Here is an 11445-nt window from a genome sequence, read left to right as displayed (position 1 = left end):
CCTTGGCGGCAATAGCGCTCTGCAGATCCAAATGTCAAGTTGCGGACTAGACTCTCTGACTGGCTACTCACCAGCCTCTCGAGTTGCAGCTGGTCGGAATGGAGAGTCAGTCAGTGGTCGGCAGAGCCTTAAGATTGCCACTCCCTCGTGTTTTTGTGTCCTCTGTGTTCAATAATAGCAGTAGTAGAACGTCGTAGAGAAACAAAAGATACGTAGCCCCCCTGAACTAGGCTCTACGGCATGCAGGGCCCGCCGGGTGGCTTGTTTCAGAAACACGATGGGCCAGTCAAAGGGCGCATCTGGTCGCCAAGCCCTAGCATCTGAAATGTAGCGTCGCAGCCAACCACGGCGCCCGGAGAGGCGTCCAGATGGAGCTTTTCCTTGTTGGTGGTTGCTTGGGCATGCAGCGTCTAACAAATCCTTGCATAGCGCTCCCGAGCAGCCCCGAAGAGTCCACAGTTTGAGTCGAGAGCGAGGGGACAAACGCTGCTGGCCTATCAGTTATCAGTCGTTGGGCCAAGTAACTGGCCGAAGCTGGAAGAGGAAAAAATTGATACAGACAGGCAGTTTTGTGCTCATTGATAGAGAGAGAGAGCCTGATTTGAGTCTGCAAGTAGATGGGAGATGCACGGAGAACATGTGTTTGTGACTACCCGATCCTAGATACTAGATGCTTGTGAAACCAATAGATAATATAGTCACCATTGATCGTACCATGCCTCGTTTTGGCGAGAGAGCGAAAGAAACTCAAAATCCCAGAGAGAGAAAGATCGTCAGAATTAAGCGTAAACCCAAACTCATGTCGTTGCAATTCTTACTTCTCCCTCCTCCACACTATCATGTAGCTTCAGCGCTCGCAGCTCTCAGTGGCGTCGTTGCCGTGCTTGGTACCTGCGTCTTGCGCCATGAAACAAAGCCAGCTGGCGTTTTTAGTGGCCGCCAGCCACTGGCAGCCAGCCGAGGAACCCCTCTCTAGGTCCTCTTTGGGCAGGGCTAGAGCCTGCAGGGGCGCTGTCATCGACCCGTTCAGGGCCCACGCTCGGCAGGGGGGCGCTAACAGCTTAGCACCCCGGCGCCCTGGACCAGTCCGCAGAATCAACGACCAGCAGCCATTGATCGCTGTACAGATACTGGACATGCCATCTCGAAGCCATCAGGGGGAATGTGGGCAGTTCAGGGCGAACCGTCTTTTACTCTCCCTGCTCCCCTCGCTCAACTCTTGTTTTCATCATCGTTTTTGTCTTTTCCTTCCAGCGTGGTTGGCTCGCCCCCGTCCATTCATTTTTGTCTGAGTTTCATCTGATTCACCTGCACTCGCTCGTCTTTTTTCCTTCTCTGGAGAGTAAAAAGCAATTTAATCAACCACCTTCCTTCGCATCATTCCTCAGAGAGGCCTGCGATCTTTGATCTTTGCACCATTTCCACAGCCCCAGTGACTGTCGTCGTCATCGACCATCTGTTCGAAACGCTTGAGTTGCTGCTTGCAGCATATTTGTTTCTATCTTCCATCACGATCCCACCCCTGGCGCGGGATCGGCTCGACTATTTCGACTGGCGTTTCAACTACCAAGCCCGCTGATATTGCCGTAACCACTGCGCGCATACCAGCGTCTGATCGCCCGAGTGAAACGAAACTGCATAAACAAACACACCAAAAAAGAAAACACACATACCACCAAGAATAGCGGCCTGGGTCGCCTCTTCCATTTTACAGTTCTTACACTTTGTCAACCTCCTGGTCCTTGCTTGAGTCTCCATCTCCTACACTATTCAATATCCACGGGTCCACCGAAAACCGCGCGTCAGCGCCCCCCGAGACGAAACGAATCTCGCCAGGAAACAATCGCAATTTTTGGACCGATTCATTTAGTTCAATTAACCCGAAGCCGAGCGAGTGGCCCTTCTGGAAGCAATTTTTCGCGGCCGCTGCGGAGTACAGCGAGCCACAATAGGTCGCCCGCACACAGTGACGGGTGATTTCTGGACCCCTGCACCACTTATCACTTCTGTTCACCCTCGACCTTCAGCCGGTTTCCTATCTCCTTCACTTCCTTTCCCACCTTCATTGTTGTACGCACAGGATGCTATTCAGCAGCGGAGTGTAACACAATCGATTTTTTTTTTTTTTTTTGCCCTTTCTTCCGACCGTCCGTGACTCCATCTCGCTACTGAGTGGCGCCATTTGGAACACGGCCGACACACTCTTTTCTCTTTGGGTTCACCAACACACATCTTTTGGGTTGACAGCTCGTTCATTCCTTTACGGCTCGTCTACTTTCTGCTGTTTACCTTTCTTTATCCTGCCTCCCTGCCTCCCCCGACGACGAATATCCAAACCTCGTTAAGAAAAAAAAAAAGACCAGTCAAGTCAGCATGGACTACCATCCGCGCCGGTTCGTTGGTGGCATCGAGTCCCTGATACCTACATCAGTGCTGCAGGTCAGGTCGTCGGACAGCCAAGAGGTACAACCCAATCCAACTATCGCACCCTATACCACAGCGCTAAATGGTGTCAATCAGACGCAGAACAATTTATTTAGAGACTTACTTTGGATCAGTCTGGGAGCCGTTGGTGTCGTCATCTTACTTATCAGAATAGCAGAGCTAGCATGGGCCAAGCTACGCCAGGTATCGGCTATGTCAGTGCCGCGGGAGAAGCAAGGCTACTGGAAGATTTCTCAATGGAGCTGGATGCCGGGCATGAAGAAGCATATGATTTACGCTCCCCTGTTTGGAAAACGCCACAATCGAGAATTCCGCTTTTCATCTGCCATCAACGTTGGCACCTTGCCGTCACGGCTGCATGCCACCCTCCTGTTCTTGTATCTCGCCAGCAACATTGCGTACATGTTCATCCTTGACTGGACTCAAGCAAACTACTTTTCCTTTTGCGCCGAGTTGCGAGGCCGAGCCGGCGTCTTGGGCCTTGTTAACATGGTCCCCTTGATCTTCATGGCAGGACGAAACAACCCTCTGATCAAGCTTTTGCAAATCAGCTTCGACACATACAACCTCCTGCATCGATGGCTGGGCCGCATCGTTGTTGTTGAGATCCTCATCCATACCATTGCCTGGTCCATCCCAAGCGTAGCTAATAGCGGCTGGGCCGGTGCTTGGAAATCCGTAACCCACAGCCCGTTTCTCGGATCTGGAGGCCTTGGCACTCTGGCTTTGTTATTGATCTTCATCCAGGCCGTCTCGCCTCTTCGACACGCCTTTTACGAGACGTTTCTCAACCTTCATATTCTCCTTGCCGCCGTGGTATTTGCTGGTACATGGATTCACTGCGCTACCGCCAGTATCCCAGGTGGTCTTCCCCAGCTGTCTTGGATCATTACCATCGTATCGCTCTGGATAACCGATCGACTCGCTCGAATTGCTCGCCTAGCGTGGGTCAACTGGTCCGATAAGGGCTTTGCAGATGCTCTGTGCGAGCCCATGCCTGGCGACGTCACGAGAGTCACTTTCCGCCTGCCGCGATATGTTGACATCAAGCCAGGAACCCACGCCTATCTTCGCTTCTGGGGCGTTAACGCATGGGAGAGTCACCCCTTTTCCATCGCTTGGGTCGATCATGAGGTCCAACACTCCCTTCCTACGTCTGAGAAGGAACCCCTCACCGCGATGGACCGCAACAGTGCCTACACTTTGGTATCATTCCTTATCGGCGCCCAGACCGGTATGACACGAAAGCTCTTCAACACGGTCAAAGCCTCAGAACAGGGTCTTCGAATGAAGGCGGCGCTGGAAGGTCCGTATGCTGGACACCACAGCCTCGACTCCTACGGCCACGCCGTCTTGTTTGCCGGCTCTACAGGCATCACCCACCAGATTTCCTACATTCGACACCTGCTCAGCGGCTACAACGAAGGTACCGTTGCGACGCGACGAGTTACGCTTGTCTGGATTATCCGGGAGTATGAATCCCTAGAGTGGGTCCGCCCATTCATGGACCAGATCTTGCGAATTCCTAACCGCAAAGACATCCTCCGCATCCAAGTATTTGTCACTCGACCCCAAAACCCTCGTGACATTGCCAGCACCAGCTCGACCGTCAAGATGTTCCCCGGACGACCCAACGTCCCGTTACTGCTGGCCAAGGAAGTCCAGGAACAGACTGGTGCCATGGTGGTCAGCGTCTGCGGGCCTGGTGCTTTAGCAGACGATGTACGAGGCGCCGTTCGGTCAGTACAAGGCCACACGGTAATCGATTTCATCGAAGAAAGCTTCACTTGGTGATTTACGTGTATGCATATACTACTATCTGGGCATTATGAAAAGGCTTTTTTTTTTCTATCTAGAAAGCATTCTTTTATACAATACTAGATGTGGAAACCGAGGAGTTAGCCGGCGAAGAGGTGACCATTCTTTTTCTCATACCATTCGACTTGTATATATTTGATTTTAGATCTGCCGCCACGCGGGGGGTTTATACCATTTACAGAGGGACGTATCAGACGTTATATAGAATTTGCATACTCCTCCATTCCTTACAATTTTTTAAAGACGAATCGGCGCAAATGGTTGTGTTTTATTTTTTGTTTCTATAGCATAGCATCTCGGAGAAAATGGACTGACATTCTTTTTTTTTGTTCCTACTCTTTTCGCTCATGGCGATGCATATGTCTATGTCGTGTGACTCAACATTATCTACCTATAAACTTGTAATATGCCATAAATAGACTACTGTGCCAGATAGATGGACTAGAAATGCTTTATTTTACTTGTTTCTCTTGCGATGAATATTTTATCGCATCAGGTATTCCTTGAAATATACAAAAATAGTGCTTTGCTATGTATCCCGCTTCTCCTCAATTAAAACACTCCGCTGAAATCAAACAGTCCGTGGTGTGATTTTCAGTCTCTTTGCACCCATAAAATCCAAAAGAAACGCCATCATGCAGATCGATCTTGGCAGTTACGCCTCTAAGCCTCCTTCAAACTACTCCAGTCTCAAAATCTCCTCTGGATAAATGTTTACTCTTTTTCTTCTTCTTCTTTTTTTTTTTTTTTTTTTTCATCGTCCACTCCTCTGGGCCGTGAAACTTTATGCTTCTCCAACAGCCAGCCCCAGCCCCGTCAATTGCGTGGCAATCCCTACGTCCTCCAATCCCCTGAACCCTTCCTCGACGGTCCACGCCCTGCCTTTCTCCCTGGGGTGCAGGAATTCGCATGAGCGGCCCACGACGAGGAGGCCGGGCGGGCGGCTGCCCTCTGTCTCGATGGCCTCGGCGACGTGGGCGAGAGTGGTGCGGATGACGCGCTGGTCGGGGCAGCTGGCGCGTTCGATGACGGCGCAGGGGGTAGATAGGGGCCAGAGCGCCCTTGTTGATGCTGTGGTAGTTTCTGAGTGTTCATTTTCGACGGGTGTGGTGAGTTCTGTGACTAGGCCAACGATTCGGTGGAGGGCCATAAGGAAGACGACTGTCCGTGAGGGGACGTATTCCGGAGGCTCAGGGGCCTTGCCCTTTTTGCCTGTGCCAGTGCAGATGAGGACCTGATCAGCTACGTCTCGCTGAGTGGCGGGGATAGCGGCGAATAGAGGAGCACTCAGAGCGCTGGTCACACCCGGCAGGACTGTGACGGCACCGTCGGCGGAGAAGCCGTTCTGGCGGAAGTAGGCCAGCTCCTCGCCGCCGCGGCCGTAGATGAATGGGTCGCCCTGCTTGAGGCGGAGGACCGTCTTGCCGGCCTTTGCGGCGGTGAGGGCGGCGGCGAGGAGCTCCTCCTGGGCCTGCTCGGCGTTGCCGGGGAACTTGCGAGCGATTTCGACAGGCGTGCGGCGGGGGATGAGATCTAGCACGCCGGATGGAACGAGCTTGTCGGCGAGGATGAGGTCGGCGGACTGGATGGCGTTGTAAGTTGCGCGGGTGAGCAGGTCTGGGTGGCCGGGGCCGCTGCCGGCGAGGATGATCCTGCCGAGTGGCTGAGATGAGCTGGCGTCGCTGTTAGGGTTGCCGCCTTGAGTGCGCTTTGCGAGATCTTCTTTTGCGGTGTCGGCGTAAGCCTCGAGGAGGCGATTGACATCTTCGTCGCTGACGGAGGCAAGCTTCTTCAGGGGCCAGTACTCGCATACCTGGCTCAGCCAGCGTATCCTCCTGTTCCGAACATCTTCCTCTGTGACGAGCTTGTTGAACAATGCGCTCTGGTCAACAGAGTCGTCCAGATCTCCAAGAGTCGCGGAACTGGGCAGTCCGTTTGCGCTGTCGTACTGTTGGATACGCCGCCTTGCTTCGCCGAAGCGATCACATGCGGCTCCCAGGTTAAGAGGCAGGGAGGAGGCGATTTCTCGACGGATGCGAGAGGCGAGCTTGCAGCCGCGGCCGTTGGTGGTGACACCAATCTGGAGAGGGCCGTCGTTGTGAGTGGAGAGGAGGGAGAAGGTGCAGAGATTGGGTGCGTCAACGACATTGATGGGGATGCGATTGCGCTTGCAAAGAGAGGCGATGTGCGAGCCTGGTTGGTGTGTTAGTATAAGAGAATTATATATATATATATATACATACACATATACATATATGGGGATGAATTATAACTTACCAAGCTCTTCTCTTGACCCTGAAGTCACAAATACAGCATCAGCTACTCTTCCTACCTCTTCTCTGCCTAGTTCAAAGAGATGCTCGTCCTTGAACGCTGTGCGCACCCACTTGACGCTGCCGTCGTCGATTCTGCGCTGCAGGCTGTAATGCAGCTCAGCCGTCTCCGGCGCAATCAGCACAGGATGCGCTCCAGCACCCAGAGATTGAGAGCATCGTGCCGCAGCCAGCGGATTTGTGCCAATAATGAGATGAACATTGTCTGCGCAGTTGAGGCCAGCGAGCATGTAGTTGCTGCTGGGAGCTTCTGCTGCAGCCATTTTGGGATGACGCGGGATGTCGGGAGGACCGAGATCCGGTATGCTGGGATTTGTGACTCTTTTTCTTCTTCTTGTGCTGCCTTTATAGTGTGGAGGGAAGATATGAGATGAAGTATGAGATATGAGAAGATAAGCTTGAGCTTTATCACGAAGTCGAAGGATTCAATACTGATAAGAGTGAATGAGAGTTCTCCGAGGAACGCTCCGAGGAACAAGCTTTTCTATAGTCTCGAGAGAACTTCCCTCATTCTTATCAACAGCTACGAAATATCCACCCCACGGCCAGAATTCACCACTCATCGTCTCGCCCGACAGGCCGACGACCCCAGCGCCGAGAAGCCGATAGCGATTTTTAATCTAGCATGGATTGAACTGGGGGGGTCTTTTTTGCCTATGCTAATTGCTTGGAATCCAGCGTTGCGCGATTCGTCTCGTTACACAAAACGCCGCTTTGTAGGCCGCAAAAGCTGCCCGCAAAATGAACAATCTGCCACCAAGTTGACGCCATTTTGGCCATGTGGGGCCGCTATCGGACGAATCATCTTGGGCTAATTTTGTGCGAACAAATTTAAATTTTTTGCCTGTTATTCTTTCTTATTTCCTTGGGGGGGATTACATAAACAAAATCTGGGGAATATTTGGCTATTTTTACATAAGATGAATCTTTTTGGGAGAGGGAGATTTGGTTGTGAAGAAGGAAACGCTATGCAGGAATGCAGGAATGAAAAAGAAACGCTACGCTTGAATCTACAAAATTAGGGTTGGCGTTGTCGTGAGCATTCGTGAGATGAGAATCGCCGAAATCCTTCTCTGAAAGCGCTGGTACTCTGCGTAAATGAAAGCATCCAATGGAATAAAGAAAAAAAAGGAGCGATGAGAGCGCCGCGACGCGCCTTAAAAAGATCGGGAAGGATATCAACCGGAAACCTGTGACTTGAGTCAGTGCTTTACGGCTCTCAGTACTATGTGAAAGTTGGGTAAGTTTATGAGGTAGGCACATACTCCCTTTCATAATTATTTGTTCATTATCCGTACTTTCATTATCCATTGAAAAAAAAAAAAGAGGTTCTTTTGGGAACCAGTTCAGCCCTATCGTCATTATGTGCTTAAATATGAACTTCGAAAACAATTTTTTTCCCTTCCGCGTTTCCCGTGGTTTGGAGAGAAGGGAGACAAGGAGTGTTTTGAGTGCCCTTGTTTCTCCTTTTTCTCTTGCTCCCTGAAGGTGTATGGACAAATGAAAATAAAAATAAAAGAAGTGCAAAAATCCCGCTTGCAGTCCGGTCGATAACATTATCGGTGAGATGATTGGAGATGAGATTTCGTGATGGTGTTGAGGATCGACACTTTGCGACAAGAACTTCAAAACTTGCTGGGCATCCGATGATGCATGAGAGACGGAGAGAGAGAGAGAGAAGCCAGTGGTCGAATTGAGTTATTACTCCAGTCCCATGTAAGGATCCTCAGACGGCATATTCGACATATCCTCGAATGACTGCATCTGCATTGCCCCCATAGCATTCCCGCTGGCGCTGCTGATGCTTGCCATGCGCTGCCGCTCATCGTCTTGTACAAGCTTTTGCACGTAGCCCTTGGCTTCATTCTCAACCCACCGATTAATGTTGGGGTCATTGCAGTCGGTATGGTTGATCAGATCGCTCTTCACCTGGCCAATTTCCTGGCGAAGTCGCTGGAATTCCATGCGGAGGTCGTTGTTCTGCGCCTCCAAGTTCGACTGCATCTCCTTCAGCTCATCGACCTTGACCTTTTTCTTCTGTCGGCATTTGGACGCGGCAACCCTGTTGCGCTGCTTGACCTGTTCCTTTTTCTCCGATTCACTGCGATTCCGCCGATGGGCTCTTTTGCTCTTTGTGGGTTTCGGAGCATTCTTTTTGGAGTTGGTGTTGGCTTCTGTGTTGGCTCCAGATTCTGAGAGAGAGGTAGCGATGGAAGTGCTGGGCGAATCGTTCCAGTTGTTGGATGTTTCTTGTATCGGAGACATGAGAAACTGGGCATTTTGATCGTTCCCGAAAGACAAGGATGAAGCTGTATCACTAAAAGGGTCCGAGTCCATCGTCCCAGCATCCTGTATAGATTGCGGAAATTCTCCTATTGATTCGAACATGGAGTTCCATGGTTCTACAGAGGCTGAGTAGGGATATGCCATAGCTTCCAGAGTCGTATCGCCCTGATTAAGCAGGTCGAGTTGCGGGTCGAGGGGGGCTGCCGGCATGGTGTTTTCAAAATTCATGCTGCGTGTATATTTGAGATGGTTTGTATGGCGCTCTGGCCAAGATATGATGGTTTGGGACCGCAATCAATAGCTGACAGGTAGCTGTGCGGCGAAAGTGAGTAAGTAGGTGGACGTCTCTCGGTGAGAGCTTCGTTTATATATGAATTCCCTTGCCGTTCAAGCTGACGCCTTGGCTTGGAGGAATGATAATATTATCCCAGAGGAGATATGGCAGTGAGGCTGCTATAATGGCGAATTGAGAGTAGAGAGGTGTAGGAGAATGCCAAATTATGGAAGAAGCTTGACTAGAGGGGGGGCTCTGGTATATGGTGTGTTGTATATGAGAGATTGCTAAATATAGTATAAGATGGACCACAGGTTGAGTTAATTATGAATTACAGACTTATCCACACTAGACACGTGTATCGTCCGGTGTTCAGGTAATAACTATGTAAAAATAAATTTTGTTCATGAAAAACCTGGATGGCAGCTTATACCGGAGCAAAAGAAACGGGCAGTTGGTGGCGATCTTATATACGATATTGGGAAAGCGACCCATGCATGGGAAAGTGGTTTTCACCGGTGTTGGAGGGGGCCATTTCATCATAGCGTTCGTCGCCACAGTAAAAGAAAACCGGCACATTGGTCTTAATCCCATCTCCTGCATTCTTGTTTTCCCCTCTTTAGCTTCGCGTAACCGGCCAGGAACGGCTTGGCCATCTAGCTGGTGCTACTTGTGCCCATTTGTTTTATATGGTGCCCGAGCAAGTACTGTGGTATATTGCGAGGGTGCATCATGCAGCATTGCGAGGGCCCGAGTCTATTTTAAAGCCACGCTGAGCTGCTCTGCTTCATGCTCTTAAACCGACGGTGATTTATTTTTCTAATTGATGAGATGCCCAACGCTCCCATCGGATGTTCGTCTGAGCATCTACCTGCGCAAGCCGGGGCGTGGGCTTTAAATAACAAGATTAGCGATCTCACGACTGTTAGAGACAGGGATCCCCGCCAGGGCGATTGCCAGGCGCATGCCAGGGATGGGATAGCCAGATCGGATTTTTGAGTTCGTGACCTGCGTGCCATGGCAAAAAGATGGTCTTACACAAGGCCAGTTTGCCGATTCTCCAAGGGGATGTGCGCGCAAGTAGCCCAGAACAGCCATGTGTGGCGCGAGAGTCGTGGCTAGTGTGGCGCGTGAGGCTGTGAAACCCCGCTGTTAGTGGCTCAATCACGCAAACTGGGTTTTGGCACAAGAGGGCCGGACGAGTTGCTCCGGCCAGTGAAACTCTGGCACGCAATAACGCTGAGACTGGCCGCCTCTCATTGAACAGGGGAAGCTGGCCTTGACGTCAACGTGTGGCGGAATCGAGATGAGCTGCCACGCATTGTCCACTCAAGGCTCGCGGACGCGACATGCTCCCACGCAGATCCCGCAGCTTATCGTGCGTGTGGCTGCGTTGATGGGAGCACTGGCTGGAGAAATCAGGTGCAGTTTGACGCACCACCGCGAGTCTCTTATATCGTGATGGGCTACACTGATCTTCACGGCGGTAAGCAGACAAGTACCAACCGAAGTGTAAAACAAAAAAAACAAGGTCCGCAAAATGCATATTCACAAACAAAACCAATAATAAGAGCATCATTTGCGTGAATGCGTTTGCCTCTATTTTCGTGCGCACATGGTTGCGTGCGGGTGTTTTAGGTTGCCTGCTTTTTGGGAGCTCCCCGGATGGCTGCTGACAAAGTGCAGCTACGAGAAATGTGACGGGGATGAGAGAAGATCTTTGCCGCTTCCTGTCGATGAGGTACGCAATCCCGCGCATAGGACAGAAGCTGTTAGCCGGCAGGAGAATCGGTAAGTGGCGACTGTATAGATCCAATGGACATACAGTATGATGATGGTCTTGGAATTCTCCAAGGACAAGCGCCGCCCGCTGGTTACTCGATTGCTATTTGCTCGCGGGGAAGGCTCTCCGAGTCCAATCATTTGTGATTATCACTTGGCGCATCTGACATTAGACACATGAGTTGATCGCGATACAGTGCATGACGAGTGCGTTGCGTTTCTAAAGTCAATACGTAGCTTAGCTTCGTGCTTCAGTATTCGCTGTGGAAGGATCTCCATGTCCAATCATTTGTTCTCATTACTTGGAGTATCTGACGCTAGAAACATGGAAATTTTCTATTGATCGTGGCACAATAAATGACGATTGCGCTGCGTTTCTAAACTTACTTCATAGCCTTGAAGAGGTAAGCTTCGCTACTCGCTGCGGAAGCATTTCCGACTCCGATCAGTCATCATCATTTGGAGCATCTGCCGCTAGAAACATGAAACCTTCTATTGATCGTGATA

At 50.8% G+C, this 11445-nt stretch overlaps 4 protein-coding genes across 4 annotated transcripts; 1 reads left to right on the top strand and 3 right to left on the bottom strand.

Annotated features, from left to right (window-relative positions):
* The first annotated feature begins 2114 nt into the window (after positions 1-2114).
* Positions 2115-4673, top strand: GGI43DRAFT_403548 (uncharacterized protein). Its single transcript, XM_083205804.1, has one exon. It carries the CDS (start codon positions 2374-2376, stop codon positions 4237-4239), a length of 1866 nt encoding a protein of 621 aa, XP_083061318.1. The 5' UTR covers positions 2115-2373; the 3' UTR covers positions 4240-4673.
* Positions 4674-4697: 24 nt separating this feature from the next.
* On the bottom strand, positions 4698-6949 carry GGI43DRAFT_362559 (uroporphyrinogen-III C-methyltransferase). The gene is made up of 2 exons (XM_083202402.1): positions 6541-6949; positions 4698-6456 (listed from the first exon to the last, which is right to left on the bottom strand). Exons 1-2 carry the CDS (start codon positions 6857-6859, stop codon positions 5048-5050), a joined length of 1728 nt encoding a protein of 575 aa, XP_083061317.1. The 5' UTR covers positions 6860-6949; the 3' UTR covers positions 4698-5047.
* A 1348-nt stretch (positions 6950-8297) lies between these two features.
* GGI43DRAFT_383236 (bZIP transcription factor) lies at positions 8298-9092 on the bottom strand (the record flags this gene model as incomplete). The annotated part of the gene is made up of 1 exon (XM_083203357.1): positions 8298-9092. One exon carries the CDS (start codon positions 9090-9092, stop codon positions 8298-8300), a length of 795 nt encoding a protein of 264 aa, XP_083061316.1.
* Positions 9093-10308: 1216 nt separating this feature from the next.
* GGI43DRAFT_362624 (uncharacterized protein) lies at positions 10309-11357 on the bottom strand. The gene is made up of 2 exons (XM_083202405.1): positions 11326-11357; positions 10309-11158 (listed from the first exon to the last, which is right to left on the bottom strand). Exon 2 carries the CDS (start codon positions 10913-10915, stop codon positions 10442-10444), a length of 474 nt encoding a protein of 157 aa, XP_083061315.1. The 5' UTR covers positions 10916-11158; positions 11326-11357; the 3' UTR covers positions 10309-10441.
* Positions 11358-11445: the final 88 nt, after the last annotated feature.

The sequence above is a fragment of the Trichoderma evansii genome, assembly GCF_050947405.1.
Source record: "Trichoderma evansii strain SZMC 28006 chromosome Unknown GGI43scaffold_8, whole genome shotgun sequence".
NCBI lineage: Eukaryota > Fungi > Ascomycota > Sordariomycetes > Hypocreales > Hypocreaceae > Trichoderma > Trichoderma evansii.
Note: the sequence above shows the minus strand (reverse complement) of the source record. Positions and strands in the feature narration are given on the sequence as shown.

Bases quoted from the DNA above. Each gene is read 5' to 3' on its own strand.
- GGI43DRAFT_403548 (XM_083205804.1), top strand. From the start codon at position 2,374: ATGGACTACCATCCGCGCCGGTTCGTTGGTGGCATCGAGTCCCTGATA.
- GGI43DRAFT_362559 (XM_083202402.1), bottom strand. From the start codon at position 6,859: ATGGCTGCAGCAGAAGCTCCCAGCAGCAACTACATGCTCGCTGGCCTC. The intron at 6,457-6,540 runs GTAAGTTATAAT...CACACCAACCAG, and splicing joins AGGGTCAAGAGAAGAGCTTG to GCTCGCACATCGCCTCTCTT.
- GGI43DRAFT_362624 (XM_083202405.1), bottom strand. From the start codon at position 10,915: ATGCGCGGGATTGCGTACCTCATCGACAGGAAGCGGCAAAGATCTTCT.